The sequence below is a fragment of the Caretta caretta genome, chromosome 8 (assembly GCF_965140235.1).
Source record: "Caretta caretta isolate rCarCar2 chromosome 8, rCarCar1.hap1, whole genome shotgun sequence".
In the NCBI taxonomy this organism is placed as follows: domain Eukaryota; kingdom Metazoa; phylum Chordata; order Testudines; family Cheloniidae; genus Caretta; species Caretta caretta.
In genome coordinates, this window is record NC_134213.1 from 14,764,678 (window position 1) to 14,784,414 (window position 19,737).

At 42.6% G+C, this 19,737-nt stretch overlaps 1 protein-coding gene across 7 annotated transcripts in view; it reads right to left on the reverse strand.

The window, feature by feature from the left end:
• Positions 1-19,737, reverse strand: part of ACSL6 (acyl-CoA synthetase long chain family member 6) — a 115,045-nt gene that overhangs the window by 18,678 nt on the left and 76,630 nt on the right. For 6 of the 7 annotated variants that reach the window (XM_048860764.2, XM_048860760.2, XM_048860763.2 and 3 more), the window contains 5 exons: positions 18,290-18,341; positions 9,438-9,511; positions 5,115-5,192; positions 2,047-2,181; positions 724-858 (listed from right to left, as the gene is read on the reverse strand). In XM_048860764.2, the coding sequence (XP_048716721.2) occupies positions 724-858; positions 2,047-2,181; positions 5,115-5,192; positions 9,438-9,511; positions 18,290-18,341 (474 nt within the window). Of the gene's footprint in view, positions 1-723; positions 859-2,046; positions 2,182-4,979; positions 5,058-5,114; positions 5,193-9,437; positions 9,512-18,289; positions 18,342-19,737 lie in introns of all 7 variants that reach the window. The other variant, XM_048860761.2, reaches the window with a different exon arrangement.

Below are 19,737 nucleotides of genomic sequence, written 5' to 3' on the forward strand. Positions count from 1 at the left end.
TGGGGTTCAGTGGAAAAAACACAATTCTATCTCATTAATAGACCGAATTCACAGGAGCAAGACCCTGTAAACCTGAGAGAGGCTGGATGATTAAGGAGGCAGGAAGCCCCAAAGAAAATAAGTTTGTTAACCTCATTTTTGTGCCATTCCTTCTTTCATGCCCAGTATTTTATTCATTGTTTTATAGTGGCCCACCTAGGGCATTTAGATATATGAAGTATATATTGAATTTCAATATAAAGCTAAACTTCTGGGTGAAATTCTCTGCTGACTTAATTTCTGTGGAGCAGAGGCCCTTATGCCGATACCTAAAAATACATAAAAATGTGCTCAGATTCCTGAGATTTTACATGAAAAAGCGAAGTGTTCTGCTGCCTCTTCACCATCTTAGATTTCATGTTATGCACCCCTTAAGGCCATAAAACAGCGCTTAAGCAATACTTCAGTGATGCCTACACCTTGTGCTGACCCTCCGCACAGGGATGGATTGCACCCAAGTACCCAAAGTGAATAGCAAAAATAAGCAGAGTAAACAAATGCCTCTATTAAAAGAGAAATAAAAATGGTGCTCTCTCCTCTCTAGGTTCCTTTTTTTCAATTCCACTGTTTCTAAATCAGCCAAGCTGACTTCACTGATTTTAAACTACTAGTAGAAAACTGCAATTTTTCATTCCATCTATTTTCTTGAGCAACAGCTATACAGTCACTTTTCCAAGTTCTTACCTGGATTTTATTAAAAAATAGTTTATCCCATAAACTGTCATTTCTAATGATTCCACTTTGGACTTCAGCCTTTTTACGTTCTGCAGCAAATTCCAGAAGCCAACGTTTCAATGGAGTATTTGCTTGGCTAAAGATCTAAGAGAATGCAGGATGGCATGAAAGATTACACAGCTAAGAAAGAAAACAGGGTGTATTAATATCTTTATGAAAACAGTCACAGAATCAGATTTACCACTGGGCAAAGCAGACACCACTCTACTGATGTCAATGAAGTTACCGTTATGCCAGCTGTATCATTAAGACTACTACACTGCAGTTGTAGGTGTACAAATTATGTTTTGTTGCAATCTATTCTGAAATATACTTACTTTTCCCTTCGACAAAAGAGGGGAGAAATCAAGAGAATAGAGGCATTGACTACATTTATATGATCAGTGTTTCTTTATGATTTCTATTATATGCAACCATTAGGTGAAACTATGATAAAGTTCTAGGGTTGAGCAACTTGAATGAGAAAATTTGGCACCTAGCACACATATTGTTATTTGTTGAGGTGATGATGGCCTTTATGTTTTATCTTTATGTTTTATCAGAGAGCAACCAGAACCGGATCTCCATATCAGTACCCCCTCATATCCATCTCGATAATGAGGAACCAGAACTGCAGATCCAAACAGACCTGAACTTGCAGAAAGCTTAAATCAGTAATTTGTGCCTTTAGATCCATCTCTTACTTTTAGGATAAAAACTCTACACATATTGAACATGGCTACAAAATATGCTATCCTCTTAAATACCTTCCATGGAGTTCTCAGATGACCGTCTCTTAGTATGAAGGATTTTTAGCCACAAAGCTAGCCTTGACCATGAAATATTTAAGCCCTTTTAAGAATGCTCATTATATCTCTCCTGTCACTGCAAGCAGCGAGTGAGGACCAAGCTCCAGCACAGGCTCAAAAGTAGAGAAAGCATTAGCACATCCAAGTTTGATACGTGCTACTCTGGGGCTCAGATCCTGTACCAGTGAAATCACTGGGAATGTCACCATTGACTGTAGTGGGAGCAGGAACAGGACCTACATGCACAGAATTTCACTTTAAAACACAATGGGCCAGGTCCTCAACTGGTATAAGCTGACATAACTCCATTGACTTCAGAAAGGCTATGAAGATTTACACCAGCTAGGATCTGGTCTAATGTATTTGCAGTGAGGCAAAAAGTGTACGAGAGTTAGGGGAAAAGGCCAAACCTAAGGGAAGTCTCTAAGTTAACTACTAGACAATTATTGACTTTATTGCTACAAACAGAATAAATGAAACTTACCTTATCATACATTCTATTTAATAATCGAGGTACAACAGGGAAAACGGTTGGACGCAATGTTTTCATATCATCCGATAAGAGACGGATATCTCCTTGAAAGAATCCAATTCGCCCCCCATGGCAATATATGATAGACTGTGATGGGCGGGGGGAGAAACGGAATACTTATTTCCTTGCATTTAATCACTGTGGCAAAGCACCCCATCCCTGTTTTAAAGTCGCATTCCTGAAATTTTATTTACAATTGTGGCTAATGGTTTTTTTAAAAAACAACTAAACCACATAGTACATTGGGTAGAAACACACTGATTTTGTATGAACCTTGATCATAGATTCTTTACTTAGCATTCATGTTTAGAAAACAAAATTTAGCACAATTTGTGGGAGAAAAAGGAATCAAAGCTGAAAGGTGCGATTTTCAAAAGCACTTGAATAACCTAGGAACCCGAAGTCCCACTGCACTCAATGGGGCTTGAGCTTTTAAGCCACTTTTGAAATTCCCACCCTAAGTTCCCAATTTCTGCTTTTTTATTTTTACCATATGACTCATTATGCAACTTTTCTGACTCCACAATTAAATCTCTTTACTAGGTTGTCATGTAATCAGATTGCACAGTTCTCTTACATGATCACTCCAGGACCACTGCATCAGATTGGGGACAAACTGTCTTTCAGTGGAGCATACTTCACAGACAGCTCTTTGTATGGCTGTGGGGTTCTACTGGATTCTGGCAAGATTGAGGTGAATGTTAGGTTGACCAGCCTGTGATTCCATGTTCTGTTGGACACCATTTTCTTTAGACTCACCTTTGATGCTGGGGACTAGGAAAACATTTAGTCTTTAATGTATAATTCCTCATGAAATCTCTATGCTAGCCCTTTTGTGGTTAACAGAGGTTCCTTCATGTCTTTTTATGCCGACTGAGACTATCTTCATGCAGCTGTTAGAATATCCTATAACCCAATATGCATTTCCTTTGAGGAGAGAATGTACCTGTTGTTAACCCAATGGCAAATGGGAGATCCAAATGTGATTCCCAGCACATGGGCATGCATTCCACTGTTGCGGAGGCTGAGAGCACTGTGAAGGTATCTACTCAGCCCTGGGATGCAAGCATTAAGTCAGTTCTGAGTCTTCTGGCCTACAAAAGATTCCTTGTCTGGGTGCAGTGTGGAACCATGAGGGCCTCAGGGGGGAAAAAGGGAGTTTCAGGTAGTGAGAAAAGAGGTAAAAATAATAAGAGCTCCCAGTCTGTGTCACATACCATATACACAGTTATTTGCACACTCTTATTTTGGTGAAAAGAAGCATTCCTTTGTAAAAAACCTTAGAGCATATTTAAAATGAAATTACTGGCTAGCAATCAAGGATATTCTGAGTCAAGTGTGGAGAGTTAATTCTTAACTCCCCCTGTACATTTTAGGCTTTGAAAAAAACGCAGTATCTAATATCAGAGCCCTGTAGTATTTAGGTATTAGTGAGTGACCAGTTTTATTTATCTCTGAAATTGCTGGATTTTTGTTGGCATGGAGGGGAAATTTTCAGGACACAAAGGACAATAAGGAATAGGCACTCAACTCCCATTGGAAGTCATTGGGAGTTGACCACCTAAACTCTCTTATGTGCCTGTGAAAATCCTCCCCCATCTTAAATCTTACATTTCCAAAGCCATGAGGGAGTAGCCGTATAACTCCTACTGAGTTAATGGGATTTATGCAGCTATACCACATTTAAGAGCTCTGCATAAGCTTGTCTCTCATCAAGAGAAGTTGGTTCAATCAAAGGTATTACCTCACCTACCTTCTCTCTCTAATATCCTGAGATCAGCACGGCTACAACAACATGGTTAATACTTACTCTCCAGGTACTGACTATAAAACCATAGGAATTTAATCAATAGAAGCTTGTGGGTTTAAGAAATATCACCCTGTCCTATCCACATACTGTACTTCACATGTGCAGCAGGTTCCTGGCTAAATAATTAAAGATCCATATGGAAAAAATAGTCACTGTATATGCACAGGGAGCACTTAAAAAAAGTAAGTAGTCGAGATACTGAGGTTTAAAGAGTAATCCCAGGAGCCTGCAGGTTTCTTAACATGGCAAACAGTAATTTAAGTCTGGTCTAGCTGTTATTAGAGTTAGGCCCAAAGCAGAACTCCAAACCTAAAATCCCACCCAAAAAAACAAAAAAAAAAACGCAAAAAACTTTGGGAAAGCTTGGGTTCAGATTCTGATCCAAAAAACATGGCGTATGTCCAAATCTGACCACAGAATCTGAGCCCCCGCTACGTTTTGGGACATTTGAGTCAGAACTGAATCCAGATCCAAACGTCAGAGTTCTGGCCAATCTCTAGTTCATGGATTTTCAGACCGGCAGCTATCATCTGCCTTATTTGGAAAGAAAGTGAAGTCACTTATATGGGCTGGCATGAGTCAGTACTTCTACTTGTCATTATTTCCAAGAGATGATGGCTTCCACTTATTGTGCATTATACACTGATCTGCCAGGAAGACTGCATGTGTCACCACTGTGGGGTTTTTTCCTGCTTTTCAGTTTCTGCAAATCTGACACCATAAAAAGAGTGGAGTTGATAAAGAATACGTGCAATATTATTTTAACCACCATGATTGCTGGTTCTATAATACTTTGAAAAGCTGCCCTCCCAAAATAATAGATATCTTTTGCCTCCAAAACATAATTATTTCTGCACGTGCCATTTTCTAATCTCAGTTACGCTGCAGAGACTCTATTAGAGTTGCCCCAGATTTACCTGTGCAAATGAGATCAGAATCTGCACCCATGAAAATTTTGGAGTACAATCTGTTTGAGCTCTCCAGTATATTGTGGAGTATTTTGCCGTGTTTACAATTTTATTTTGTTATTTTTTAGTGTGGAAACAGAGGACTTCCACTGACCCCATGACCTTACCTGTACCATTTTCTCAAATATGTGTGCTAAAGGCAAATAGGAAATGTATACATCCTCACAAGAAGGAGCCCACTGACTCTGGAAGAAAACACAAGGAGCCCCACAAGGCCTAGTTAGTTCAGACAGGTTTCTTACCTGTATAACTCTTTCAAACATGTGAGCCAGAGGCAGGAAGGAGATGAGCACATCGTCCTGTCTCGGAAAGATCACTTTCTGCAGGTGAAGGGCATGGGAGACAGAAAGAAAAGAAACACTGACAGGAAGACAACAAGAGAGTCATAAAATAATAAAAAGAAAAAGGCACCAGAGGAGCAAAAGGGTAAAGATTATCGAGAGAGAGAGAGAGAGAGCAGCATACGAAGCGAAGCGTTAGGCCACAACATCAATGAAGCTAAGTTAGCAGGAGTAGTAAAGAGTGCAAGGATGTACATAGAGAGCAATGGAGAACTCTCCCCGCTGCAAAAGTGTATTTATCAAGCTCATACTGCAGACAGTTGCTGACACCGAGGAACAAATTTTCCTACATAGGCTTTTAAAGTGAGGTGATCAAATAAAGATTTGCACACTCAAATTGGCATTTGCCTCAAAATGGGTGTCTGGCATTTCAAGTGCCCAGATTCAGAATTTAACTATTACGGCACAGTGCTCAGCTGCACGGAGTACACATTCACACTTCCCCTCAGGCTCAGTGCAGCCGAGGTAGAGAAGAGCTCTGTCAATACTGGGACTGCCAGGGGCCAAAATGGCCCCCGAGATAAGTTTGAATGGTGCCCCAGGGCTGCTCTGCTGGCTGGGGATTGGTGGAATACTTTCTGTTCTACCTCAAACTTTCTTTTGCTCCTGGAATACCTTTTTCTTCATCCATCCGACCCTTACATGCCCCTGAACCAAGGGTTAGCAGGGGGATTGCATAAAGCTGGCCACCCCAGCTTTACACTAGGCCAGCATTCCTCCATCTTGGTGGGATCTTCAAGATGTCCCATTAGGGTAGCTTTAAAGTTGTTTTGTGCCACTCTGCCAGTGTGGAGTGAGCTTAACACAGCTGACAGTCTGGCTCCTAGCCATGATGTCTAGGTTTGAAGATTTGGGCTTATTAAGCAGAAAATTTGTATCAAAAGTTTAATCGTGTACAGATATGGGTTCTTTCCTCCTAATTACAATCCTGATCCTGCAACTGGATTCAAACAGACGGCCCCTTTAGCCCATGTGCATCCCCCCTGAAGTTAGTGGAGCTCTGCAGAAGCACAAGGGCCACTTGTGCAGATCCAAGTGCAGATTCAGGCCGTTAGATTGAAAGATGCCAGATTTTTTGCAGAGGTTAATTATTGATTTTAGTCAGAATAATATGTTGGATTACTGAGCTGCAAAAATTAATTCGTTTTGGTTAGTGTTTCTTCCAATTTTAAGCATCTACGTTATCGGTGCCCCAGAGACAGATGTGGGGGAAGAAAGAGGCTGAATAAATTATAAAAAGAAAAAAAACTGTTTGGTTTGCTAAGATTTCGTATTGTGTCTTATTGGACTGGAATTTAACAAAGGCCCTTAGCCTCACATATTCCATACAACACAAGGAAAGCTAAAAAACAAAAAAGAAACTTCTCTACATAAAACAGTTCCCCAAGGTGTAGGGATAGCCATATTACAACAATTACAGAAACTGATGGCTTGATTATCCATTACGCTGCACCTTGTACACAGGGCAAAGGGGGTTTAAAACCTTGCTCAATCACAATGGTATCATTTCACATCCACTTTGCACTCCCATTACTCTGCTGTATATGTCAACACAAGGTACAAAATAATGGCGTGTAACAGAAGCGCCTTAGTTGCTTTCCCATTGAAAGGAATATTGAGATTGACTCTCTTTGGGGCAGGTTTTCCTGTCACCGCCTGAGGTCAGGTGTGATAAGAATTTAGTGTTTTCAGGGTCTTTTTTTCACCTGTTCTTTTATACGGCAGCCTGAATATTCTCTTGTGTACAGGAAACTAAGGTACTGAGATCTGCTAGTCTACCCGCAAGTGTTTCTTCAAACTGGTCTCCTTATCCATAAGTACAGCTGCGAAAAACCAGTCTCATCACTGAAGAAAAAAGTCATATTTTTCCAGTTTTGCTAAAAAGGAAATATTTTGTGCCTTTGATGCAATATTTTTCAAAAAATGAAAATCTTTGTTTTTTCTCCCCAAAACCAACAATGACAGTATTTTATTTTATATTTGGCAAATATGATCAGGCTTGTTCCAGGGTAAACACTTGGCTGCTGTGGAAGTGCCTTTCCTTGGCATTTGACAAACACTTTTTAGAAAAATAAAAGAAAAAGTCAGTTCATTTGTAAAACGCAGCCAATGGGAGCTGCGGGGGGCGGTGCCTGCACGCGAAGGCAGCACTCACCGCACAGAGCCGCGCCTAACCCTAGGAGCCAAGGAACATGTCACCGCTTCCATGGAGCCCCCGAAACTAAGCACTGCCTGGAACCTGCACCCCCTCCTGCATTCCAACCCCCTGCTCCAGCCGGGAGCTCCCTCCCACACGCTCAACCCCTCAGCTCAACCCCCAGCCCCGAGCCCCCTCCTGCACACCAAACCCCTCATCCCTGGCCCCACCCCAGAGCCCGCACCCAATCCCCTGCCCCAGCCTGCAACCCTAAGCTCCCTCCCGCACACACTCTCCCTCCCGGAGCCTGCACACCGCATCCCCTCCCCTGCCCCAGCCCTAAGCCCCCTCCCACACCCAAACTCCCTCCTGGAGCCACACCCCCTCCCACACAACTGCCCCAGCCCTGAGTGCCCTCCCATACCCAAACTCCCTCCAGAAGCCCACACCCCCTCCCGCACCTTGAACTCCTGGTTTCTGGCCCCACCGCAGAACCTGCACCCCCAGCCCAGCCCCAGTACCCCCCTCCCACACCCCAACCTCCTATCTCAGCCTGGAGCCCCTTCCCACACTTCAAACTCCTCAGCTCCACCCCCCCCAGCCCAGAGCCCTCTCCTGTACCCCAAACCCCTCCTCCCTGGCCACACCCCTGAGCATGCACCCAATCCCCTGACCCAGCCCGGAGCCCCCTCCCATATCCTGAACCCCTCATTTCTAGGCCGCTCCCCCCCCGAGCCCTCACCCTCCCCTGCACTGAAACCCCCTGCCCCAGCCTGGTAAAAATGAGCGAGAGAGTGAGAGTGCGGGACAGCGAGCGACAGGGCGGGGATGGAGTAAGTGGGGGTGGGGCCTCAGAGAATGGGCAAGGTAGGGGCAGAGCAAGGGTGTTCAGTTTTGTGCAGTTAGAAAGTTAGCAACCCTATTAATGGCAGTCTGAGGTCTTGAACCAATACCCTTTGAAATCAATGGAAAAAATCCTATTTCCTGCAATGGACATTGTATCAGGCCTTTGGAGCTTGATTCTGCAAAATTCAGAATAGCCTCAAACTCCCTTGAACTTGAGGGTGCTCAGTATCTTGCAGGGTCAAGCTCTTAGTTCTTACTACTGTCAACGGTCCCATTGACACTTTATGGTGATCATTAATGAGGCCCCAATCCTGCAGATACTTGAACAAGTTCAGTGGGATTACTCTCATCACATGCATGAGTATTTGCAGGACTGGGATTTACACCCGGGAACCTTTACAGATTCAAGCCAGGAAACAGGTGGGTGTGTTAACAGTACATTGTTTCTTTAACTGTAATAGTTCAGCCAATGGACCTTTTACGGTGTACCAGTAGATTCTTTCCACCACTTAAGTATTAGCAGTCTATTAACATGATTAATCTGTGCTTCAGCAATGCTGTTTCCCATATAGGAAGTATGGTCTCCAAATGCATGTTTTAAATGTACTGCACCATATAAAAACTGGCCAGTTTTCTATTTTTTAAAAATTATGTTACACAGTGTCACATATATCATACTCAAAATACAGGATGTAACAAGTTGTGTTTTAATATAAATAAAATGATTTTTGTAATATTTAAAATATGTTGCATAGGTTATCATATACGTTATATACATTGTGTGCAGAACGATGGCTAGCAAACAAATAACGAACATGTGGGAAATTAATTTTCTCTAGGGGTTGGTTTATTGTTTGGGCATCCCTGGGAAGCTTGTCGTCATTTTTTAAGTTCTAAGCATGAGTCACAATTTTACTGGGTTCTTTGGCCTTGACCAGGGGCCCAGTACTGCAAGATCAACTCATTGACTTAATGAGAGTTGAGGGTGCTCCCTAAAAGCAGTCAGCATCTCGCAGGAGCAGGCCCCAAATGCATGTGCCGTAGTTGAGGGGGAAAATCTACTGTCATTCACCACTAAGGGCTTAACCTTGCTCCCATTTCAATGACTTGGGCCCCAAGAGTGAGATTTCACTTATCTCCTTGAGCATATTTCCACATCTTCGATAGATCTGAAATAACCCAAAAATTCAAACTGAAAAAATCAAAGGATGCGGTAACACTCTCTAGATCAAGGTATTCACCTCTGTCACTTTCAGAAAGCCTGCCAAATCAGCAATCATATTCCTGTGAGTCAGCATAGCACCTTTGGGGTTCCCTGAAAAGAAAAAAAAAGAAAAAAGAAACAGCATTAATAAAAGACCCTGTAGTAAATTTTCAAAGGCTTCTAAGACCTGGAGATGTTAAAATTCTTTTCAGTGTCCCTTCCTGAATTCTAAAATAGCAATTTTCACAAATGAGTTGTTTCTATGCAATAAAATATACAAAGATATAATATATACATGTTCAATATAAACACACAGAAGACCAATAACATGATTTTATTGCTCATTCTCTGGGCCAGATACTGTGAATCAGCCATTGAATCAGAGGATTTAAGAATGATATGCAACTTTTTATAAAGTATTACTGTAAAATAAGCATAGCATGTTTTAACTGAAGGTTTTCTTCTCTGTTTGCAGCTGCTCAAGATACCATTTGACACACAGACCAGTCACCGAGATTTTGGCTAAGAATGAGCTCTTAACTTGAAGGTTTCTTTGGCAGTTCACTGACATTAGCACCACTGTCTTCTCTATTCTGAGTTTTGGCTTCTTCATGGCCACTTGAATAACGTTTCTGATGTTCACACCTCTCAATACACCAAAGTGTAGAGATTACTGGGTAACACACAGGGCCACAGATAAAACTGCAGCACTTCTTACCCCTAGGCAAATAGGACACAGTCAGCACAGAACATTAAATACTTCTGAGCATGTAAATAATAGAAAACACCTAGCATCGATCCATTCTCAGGACCATGGTCAGGAGCAGTAAAGGGACTCCCGACCTTGAAGTGCTAGTGACTAGGACTTGACATATCTTCCTTTGCCTCAGCACCAACCCTCTTCATCACTCTTAAAAGGGACTAGTCACAGAGTAAGTTGCTACTCAGTGTGAGTAAATTGTCAGAAGGAGGCCGTATTTCCCCTCCATAAATGGTAAGTAGATTAGTTTTAAAATCAGACTGAGCCACTGTATTGTACTTCCTGGGACGGGCTGGGTGGAACTGGCCCTCAAAGAAGCCTTCATTCTTTAACAAAAAGTAGATGGAGCAGTTTGTCATATAACAGGTGCATGATGAATCAAACCATGCCCTGTTGAATCCCACTGAAGTAAATGGGCCTGCCCAAACTATACGTCCAGGCAGAATTTGCTCCCTGGATAAATGAATCATGCCCCTGGCATTTAGAAGGGGTCTCAGTGGCTTGGAGGTTAATGTATCAGGCTATCTTTTAGGGACTGGGCTTCAATTCCTCTTCAGTTCACAAACTTTGCAGGTACCATGCCACTCCCTCTGTGGATACTTCTTCAGATCACAAAGACCCTGCATAGGTCAGCACTATCAGCAGTTACTGCCCAGGAACAGCAGGGGTGTTGAGCTCAGTTAGAGCCTCATGGACAAGACTGCACAATGCGTGTTCTCTTCGTTCTCCCTTCATTGCATGAACACCAAATTCACACAACATTCAGACGGATTAAGTGAACCCTGAACACAAACATTTGCCACTGAACATATTTATTGGAATGAACTGGACATTTATAACATGTAGAGTATTTTAGAACATGTCTTTAAACAGTGTTCCAAGCACTTTAATCCCATCTTTAAAACCAAAACATTTTTACCAAAAAATTGGCAAAGTTACTATATTACATAGAAAGAGTTCTAAAATGTTGTACGATTTTGGTGTAACGTACATGCACGCCATTCTGTTTCATAACCCATAGTCAGGGAGAGAGCTAACCATTCTGCCACCAGCAAGTTTCAGTGCTACACGCAGACTGTCAGATGCTTGCTTGATAAGGCAGGTTTTCTTATAAAGTACGAATATATTCATGGGTGGGGGAAAAGGCAGCCTCACAGGCATGGGAATCCAGACAGAAAGAATTCTGTGAGCCAAGCTAAAAAGTAGATGTGCATAGGAGACCAAGAAACTGCTCGTCTTACATTGTGTGTCTTGCCAAAAAATTTTTTCTCAAATCAGCCTGTACAATTCAGAGGGTAGCTGTACTTCCACAGAGTTGACTTCAGGAGAAACTTGTGAATGCACCAGTCCACTCATCCATTTCTTGTTCAGACCAGCAAGAGAAACCTGCCCCCGTGAATTTTTCTTCAAACAAATTATTGGATACTCTTCCTTAGTTTGATTACCTCGCTGAAATGCATCCTAGAATATATACCCCCAACTATATCAATTAAGTGTTTTTCTTTCAGTACCCAGCGAGAAATCTTCAGAGATCCTGGGAAATGAGATGGATTCTTAGTTTCTTTCAACACTTATTCACTTATTCGGTCCGTGAAGATTTTCATTGCATATTCAGATAATCCAGAACATCTGCTCCGTTTGCTCAAACCATCATCATCACCATTGCAAATAGGAAATTCGGTAAATATATCCCTTCCTTCCTCCCCCTTTTTCTATGTGAATAACAGCTGAATTCAGTGTCCCAGAGTATTTGTGACACTAAACACATCAGAGAAGAGCACCAGTTTTCATAACCTTAATCACCAGAAGCCTGGGACTATTTGACAGAATGTCCAGGCAAACAGAGTTCACTTTGCTACAAGTCCTTTCCCAGAACCCATCCTGGATGGAACAACAGCATATTAGCTTTTCCCCCCTTTATTTTTAAGTCATTCATAGATTCATAGATATTTAGGTCAGAAGGGACCATTATGATCATCTAGTCTGACCTCCTGCACAACACAGGCCACAGAATTTCACCCACCACTCCTGCAAAAAACCTCTCACCTATGTCTGTGCTATTGAAGTCCTCAAATCATGGTTTAAAGACTTCAAGGAGCAGAGAATCCTCCAGCAAGTGACCCGTGCCCCAGAGGAAGGCGAAAAACCTCCAGGGCCTCTTCCAATCTGCCCTGGAGGAAATTCCTTCCCGACCCCAAATATGGCGATCAGCTAAACCCTGAGCATATGGGCAAGATTCATCAGCCAGATACTACAGAAAATTCTTTCCTGGGTAACTCAGATCCCACCCCATCTAATATCCCATCACAGGCCATTGGGCCTATTTACCATGAATATTTAATTACCAAAACCATGTTATCCCATCATACCATCTCCTCCATAAACTTATCGAGTTTAATCTTAAAGCCAAATAGATCTTTTGCCCCCACTGCTTCCCTTGGAAGGCTGTTCCAAAACTTCACTCCTCTGATGGTTAGAAACCTTCGTCTAATTTCTAGTCTAAATTTCCTGGTGGCCAGATTATATCCATTTGTTCTTGTGTCCACATTGGTACTGAGCTTAAATAATTCCTCTCCCTCTCTGGTATTTATCCCTCTGATATATCTATAGGGAGCAATCATATCTCCCCTCAACCTTCTTTTAGTTAGGCTAAACAAGCCAAGCTCCTTGAGTCTCCTTTCATAAGACAAGTTTTCCATTCCTCGGATCATCCTAGTAGCCCTTCTCTGTACCTGTTCCAGTTTGAATTCATCCTTCTTAAACTGGGAGACCAGAACTGCACACAGTATTCCAGGTGAGGTCTCACCACTGCCTTGTATAACGGTACTAAGACCTCCTTATCCCTCCTGGAAATACCTCTCCTAATGCATCCCAAGACTGCATTAGCTTTTTTCACGACCATATCACATTGGCGGCTCATAGTCATCCTATGATCAACCAGTACTCATCATTAAAGTATCCTCTACTTGAATTTGCTTCACAGAGATGACAGCACAAAATATCCTCAAGATAGCACAGCACATGGACACAGATGCACAACTGAGGAGTATCAACAATGGTAAGTGATTCCGGGCAGTTAATCAATAACCAGAATATGACAGTCTTCAGGTGTCACTTCAGTGAGGAGCTTGTCTGCCACTTCTTATATGACACTTCTCATCCAGTGTCATTTCTGAGCCTGTAAATGGCGGCTTATTAGGGTGCCCAGATGTCCTGATTTTATAGGGACAGTCCCGATTTCTGGGACTTTTTCTTATATAGGCTCCTATTACCCCCCACCCCCTCTCCCGATTTTTCACACTTGCTGTCTGGTCACCCTACTGCTTATACCAAGTTAGGATCCATGAGTTACTGGAGAATTCTGCTGAACCATGGAAAGCCTTCATCAACATCCAATTGGCTCTGCTGGAGATAGGTTTCCTTGGAAGATTAGTCACTGGTCTGTACTTGAAAAACTGAAGGGTGTTTTTTCAGAGCAGTCAGTACACAGAGTTGCATAAAAATGTTTCATGTACATTTCCACTCTTAGCAACAACCATTGCCTCATGCACAGTTAGGAGTTGTGTTGACAAATCAGGAAAAAAAAATGAAGGTGAGTCCAAACATCTCAGAGTCAACCTCTCTCTTCCTTCTGTGAAGGCATTTTGTATGTCTGATCCTATGAATCATATACAAAAATTAAAATCCACTCCTGAGTTTACTAATAAACATCCTCTCTGAGCATGGAGGATCCTACAGTTCTTCCTTCAGTTGCTGTCCCAACTCCTAGAGGATGTGTTTAGTGTCTGGACAAGGAGTTCTGGACACAGCTCTGTGCACACAATGTGAGTGCAGAATCTGAGTCGCCCAGGGGCTCGCGGCTGAGAAGTGAAATGATTTCATCCCCCATGCAGGCTGAGCAGACTGTGTCCACAACATTCTCAGCCCAGAACACAGCAAAGGCTCTCGGGCATGTAGGAATGTTATCAGGAGGGCCAAATCGCACCTGGAGCTGCAGCTAGCCAGAGATGTCAAGAGTAACAAGAAGGGTTTCTTCAGGTATGTTGGCAACAAGAAGAAAGCCAAGGAATATGTGGGCCCCTTACTGAATGAGGGAGGCAAAACTAGTGACAGAGGATGTGGAAAAAGCTAATGTACTCAATGTTTTTTTTGCCTCTGTTTTCACGAACAAGGTCAGCTCCCAGACTGCTACGCTGGGCATCACAAAATGGGGAAGAGATGGCCAGCCCTCTGTGGAGATAGAGGTGGTTAGGGACTATTTAGAAAAGCTGGACGTGCACAAGTCCATGGGGCCGGACGAGTTGCATCCGAGAGTGCTGAAGGAAGTGGCGGCTGTGATTGCAGAGCCATTGGCCATTATCTTTGAAAACTCGTGGCGAACCGGGGAAGTCCCGGATGACTGGAAAAAGGCTAATGTAGTGCCAATCTTTAAAAAAGGGAAGAAGGACGATCCTGGGAACTACAGGCCAGTCAGCCTCACTTCAGTCCCTGGAAAAATCATGGAGCAGGTCCTCAAAGAATCAATCCTGAAGCACTTGCATGAGAGGAAAGTGATCAGGAACAGCCAGCATGGATTCACCAAGGGAAGGTCATGCCTGACTAATCTAATCGTCTTTTATGATGAGATTACTGGTTCTGTGGATGAAGGGAAAGCAGTGGATGTATTGTTTCTTGACTTTAGCAAAGCTTTTGACACGGTCTCCCACAGTATTCTTGTCAGCAAGTTAAGGAAGTATGGGCTGGATGAATGCACTACAAGGTGGGTAGAAAGCTGGCTAGATTGTCGGGCTCAACGGGTAGTGATCAATGGCTCCATATCTAGTTGGCAGCCGGTATCAAGTGGAGTACCCCAAGGGTCGGTCCTGGGGCCGGTTTTGTTCAATATCTTCATAAATGATCTGGAGGATGGTGTGGATTGCACTCTCAGCAAATTTGCGGATGATACTAAACTGGGAGGAGTGGTAGACACGCTGGAGGGGAGGGATAGGATACAGAAAGACCTAGACAAATTGGAGGATTGGGCCAAAAGAAATCTGATGAGGTTCAATAAGGATAAGTGCAGGGTCCTGCACTTAGGACGGAAGAACCCAATGCACAGCTACAGACTAGGGACCGAATGGCTAGGCAGCAGTTCTGCGGAAAAGGACCTAGGGGTGACAGTGGACGAGAAGCTGGATATGAGTCAGCAGTGTGCCCTTGTTGCCAAGAAGGCCAATGGCATTTTGGGATGTATAAGTAGGGGCATAGCGAGCAGATCGAGGGACGTGATCGTTCCCCTCTATTCGACATTGGTGAGGCCTCATCTGGAGTACTGTGTCCAGTTTTGGGCCCCACACTTCAAGAAGGATGTGGATAAATTGGAGAGAGTCCAGCGAAGGGCAACAAAAATGATTAGGGGACTGGAACACATGAGTTATGAGGAGAGGCTGAGGGAGCTGGGATTGTTTAGCCTGCAGAAGAGAAGAATGAGGGGGGATTTGATAGCTGCTTTCAACTACCTGAAAGGGGGTTCCAAAGAGGATGGCTCTAGACTGTTCTCAATGGTAGCAGATGACAGAACGAGGAGTAATGGTCTCAAGTTGCAGTGGGGGAGGTTTAGATTGGATATTAGGAAAAACTTTTTCACTAAGAGGGTAGTGAAACACTGGAATGCGTTACCTAGGGAGGTGGTAGAATCTCCTTCCTTAGAGGTTTTTAAGGTCAGGCTTGACAAAGCCCTGGCTGGGATGATTTAACTGGGAATTGGTCCTGCTTTGAGCAGGGGGTTGGATTAGATGACCTTCTGGGGTCCCTTCCAACCCTGATATTCTATGATTCTATGATTGCTGTGTTCTATTGCCTACCATCGTAGTGTGTCATTTTACCACTAGTCTGTCAGGCTAGCCTCTGGGACTCATATATGTACGGTGGATGCCATTAAACTAAAAGCAAATATCTGACAGTTATAGTGACTTTGCCGTGGTTTGTCCAATATTTAGAATGTACACCACCGTAGGCATTTATTCCGTACCATGTTCACTCTTTACTTTATAAAGGACACTCATTATAAAGTTCTTAATGGAACAAAAAAACCTCCCTTTGTTCATTGATTTGCATTCTCCGCAACGCAGAACACTTCAGGTATAACTTCCCACAGTAAAACATATATGATGCAGAGGAAAAGATGCTTTTAATAGACTTGCAGCATTAAATACTGTATTTGGAACTGATAAACACACTTACCTATTCTGCAATACACATTCTCCCCAGTAGATGGCAGGTCACAGCCTAGACTCTTGTGCTGCCTACATTCTGTGCTTATCAAGCAATAGACAATTCTGTTCTTGGAAGGTAACTCAGAACAAAGCCGTTCAGTTTCAGTTGTTGACTCTTGCTTGGCTACCACAAAGGAAGTCATTTTGAGGACACTAGTGGGTAGTACAGAGTGATAGACAACCCCAAGAACAGACAGTTAAAGAAGTAGGGGCTGGATGAATGGACTATATGATGGATAGAAAGCTGGCTAGATCATCAGGCTCAACGGATAGTGATCAATGACTCCATGTCTAGTTGGCAGCCGGTATCAAGTGGAGTGCCCCAAGGGTTAGTCCTAGGGCCAGTTTGTTCAATATCTTCATTAATGATCTGGAGGATGGTGTGGATTGCACCCTCAGCAAGTTTGCAGACGACACTAAACTGGGAGGAGTGGTAGATACGCTGGAGGGTAGGGATAGGATACAGAGGGACCTAGACAAATTAGAAGATTGGGCCAAAAGAAATCTGATGAGGTTCAACAAGGACGAGGGCAGAGTCCTGCACTTAGGACAGAAGAATCCCATGCACTGCTACAGACTAGGGACCGAGTGGCTAGGCAGCAGTTCTGCAGAAAAGGACCTAGAGGTTTCAGTGGACGAGAAGCTGGATATGAGTCAACAGTGTGCCCTTGTTGCCAAGAAGGCTAATGGCATTTTGGGCTGTATAAGTCGGGGCACTGCCAGCAGATTGAGGGACGTGATCATTCCCCTCTATTCGGCATTGGAGAGGCCTCATCTGGAGTACTGTGTCCAGTTTGGGGCCCCACACAACAAGAAGGATGTGAAAAAATTGGAAAGAGTCCAGCAGAGGGCAACAAAAATGATTAGGGGGCTGGAGCACATGACTTATGAGGAGAGGCTGAGGGAACTGGAATTGTTTAGTCTGCAGAAGAAAAGAAATGAGGGGGGATTTGATAGCTGCTTTCAACTACCTGAAAGGGGATTTCAAAGAGGATGGATCTAGGCTGTTCTCAGTGGTAGCAGATGACAGAACAAGGAGTAATGGTCTCAAGTTGCAGTGGGGGAGGTTTAGGTTGGATATTAGGAAAAACGTTTTCGCTAGGAGGGTGGTGAAGCACTGGAATGGGTTACCTAGGGAGGTGGTAGAATCTCCTTCCTTAGAGTTTTTAAGGTCAGGCTTGACAAAGCCCTGGCTGGGATGGTTTAGTTGAGGATTGGTCCTGCGTTGAGCAGGGGGTTGGACTAGATGAGCTCCTGGGGTCCCTTCCAACCCTGATATTCTATGATTCTATGACAGATGTGGGCAAAAGAGTGGTATTTTAATCAGTATTTCAGGACTAAAGTGCATTTCTGGAATGTGTTCCTAATCCACAGATAACTGCTGCATGCTGCAATATGAATTCGGATTGATGCTTGAAGAACTCTTGGAAGAGGATTAGCTCTAGGTTTCTATTTTTGCTTTTCTATTTTGAAGTGTTATGCTTTTATGTCATGGTGGATACTGGGAATAAGTATCAGTTATGCTCTTTTTTTTTACATCTGCAGAGAGAAATTTTTAAAAAATCCAACAGATACACACAGAGTACATTTTCATACACTTGGAAAATCATATTGCCAAAATATATTATTTAAGGAGTTACAAAAAATAATTTTTCTGCATTTTTATACCAGTGTAGTCTAAGTTTTTTATTTGATTATAATTTTATATATATTTGGATATAACACACACACACACACACACTTAATAGACATAAAACAAATACCATTGTTCTATATATGCCAGAACTAGACTGTGTTTATACATGGTGAGCTGTATTCAGATTGATTTTGGTAGTCTAATGTAATGTATTTCGATTAAAATGTCTGTTCTGTTACCTGTAGTGCCACTAGTAAAACAGACAATTGACAGATCTTCTGGTCGAGGAGGCTAGAAATACACAAAGAAAAAGGAAATTATAGAGTCACAGGTTAGCATCATTAGCCTTTGTGCTCACTTCTTTATTGAACCAATAATATCTCAACCCTGTCCTTTCGATTTTTTCCTGGAGTTTTCAAAAACACATAATGTAATTCTTCCTCTGGTACGTTTATCCATTTGGTCTAGTTTCCTTCTTTTCCCCTAGGTTTAAGTGCGTTAAAGGAGTGTGCTTTAGTGTGATGAGTCCATCATGCAAGATTCTTGCCTACTTATAATATGCTATATTCCCTAATGAAAGAAAACCACAGTCCTCAAGCTTCTGCATGACAGCTGTTTGAACTCCTTGTTAAAAATAATATTTAAGCATTTGGCCCCTTTGGGGATTAGGACATTATTTGCTAACAGATCCTGATTTTCTTCATCTGTATTTGTTATTCATGAGTGTCTCACAGTTGGGATGAATAATATATAGATGATGAGTTTGAAAACAGATATTTTCTATTTGTTATTCATGTCATGTGTTGGGTTCTCTAAGTCACATGGCATTTTTTCTGGTCCCTAACTGGATGATAAACTTTTTATTAAGAACAACAACAAATATTGTTCTAATTTCTGGCTGAATGCTCATTCATTCTAAAAATTAGGGACATTTTTGGAAGGTACCAGCATTTGCACAAATAGCCACAAGCACCAAATACATGCAAGTAACAAATAATAAGACTGTAGGAAATTAAACTCAGCATTTTTACCTGTAAAGTATTTGGAAGTCAGGTTTCTGTCTACCATGCATCCAGCCTTAATCTGACAATGTAGTTATATGTTTAAATGTTTGGGGGCCTTAGTTTTTGGAAGTCCAGTTTGAGACATGTTGGGCCTAACTTTCACTGCTGAGTGCTGCTATCTGCAATTGAAGTCAATAAGATCGGTGAGTGCTCAGCAGCTATGAAGATCAAGCCCTGTGTGTGTCAAGTTGGGCCACCAAAAAGTAACACACCCAGAATTACAGGCCTCTTTTGCATAATTGGCCGTGAGTGCACCCAGCAGTACCACAGTCATTCTTAGTAAAACCATACCTAATTCAACAGCTTTCAAAATGCTCTTGACTGGTGCTGCCGTGGTGCATTTTTTAGTTACAGAAACCCCAAGAAGTCTCCAAAGGTGGCGGTAGTGGAGGAATCCACTCATACGCATCGGGTAAACTTTGCTAATTATCATTTAAATATTATACTTAATATTAGAATTGAATCCGGCTACACATAGCTGGCTCTGCAGGGATGACGCACGTCATCTTCCATTTGATCAGAAGATAACTCATGACTGTGCCGTGGCCACCCATTGTGATTTGTCTTTTCTGGTTATTGTTTTGTTTCCTAAGGAACATTTACTGTGAGTTGACGTGCTGTGG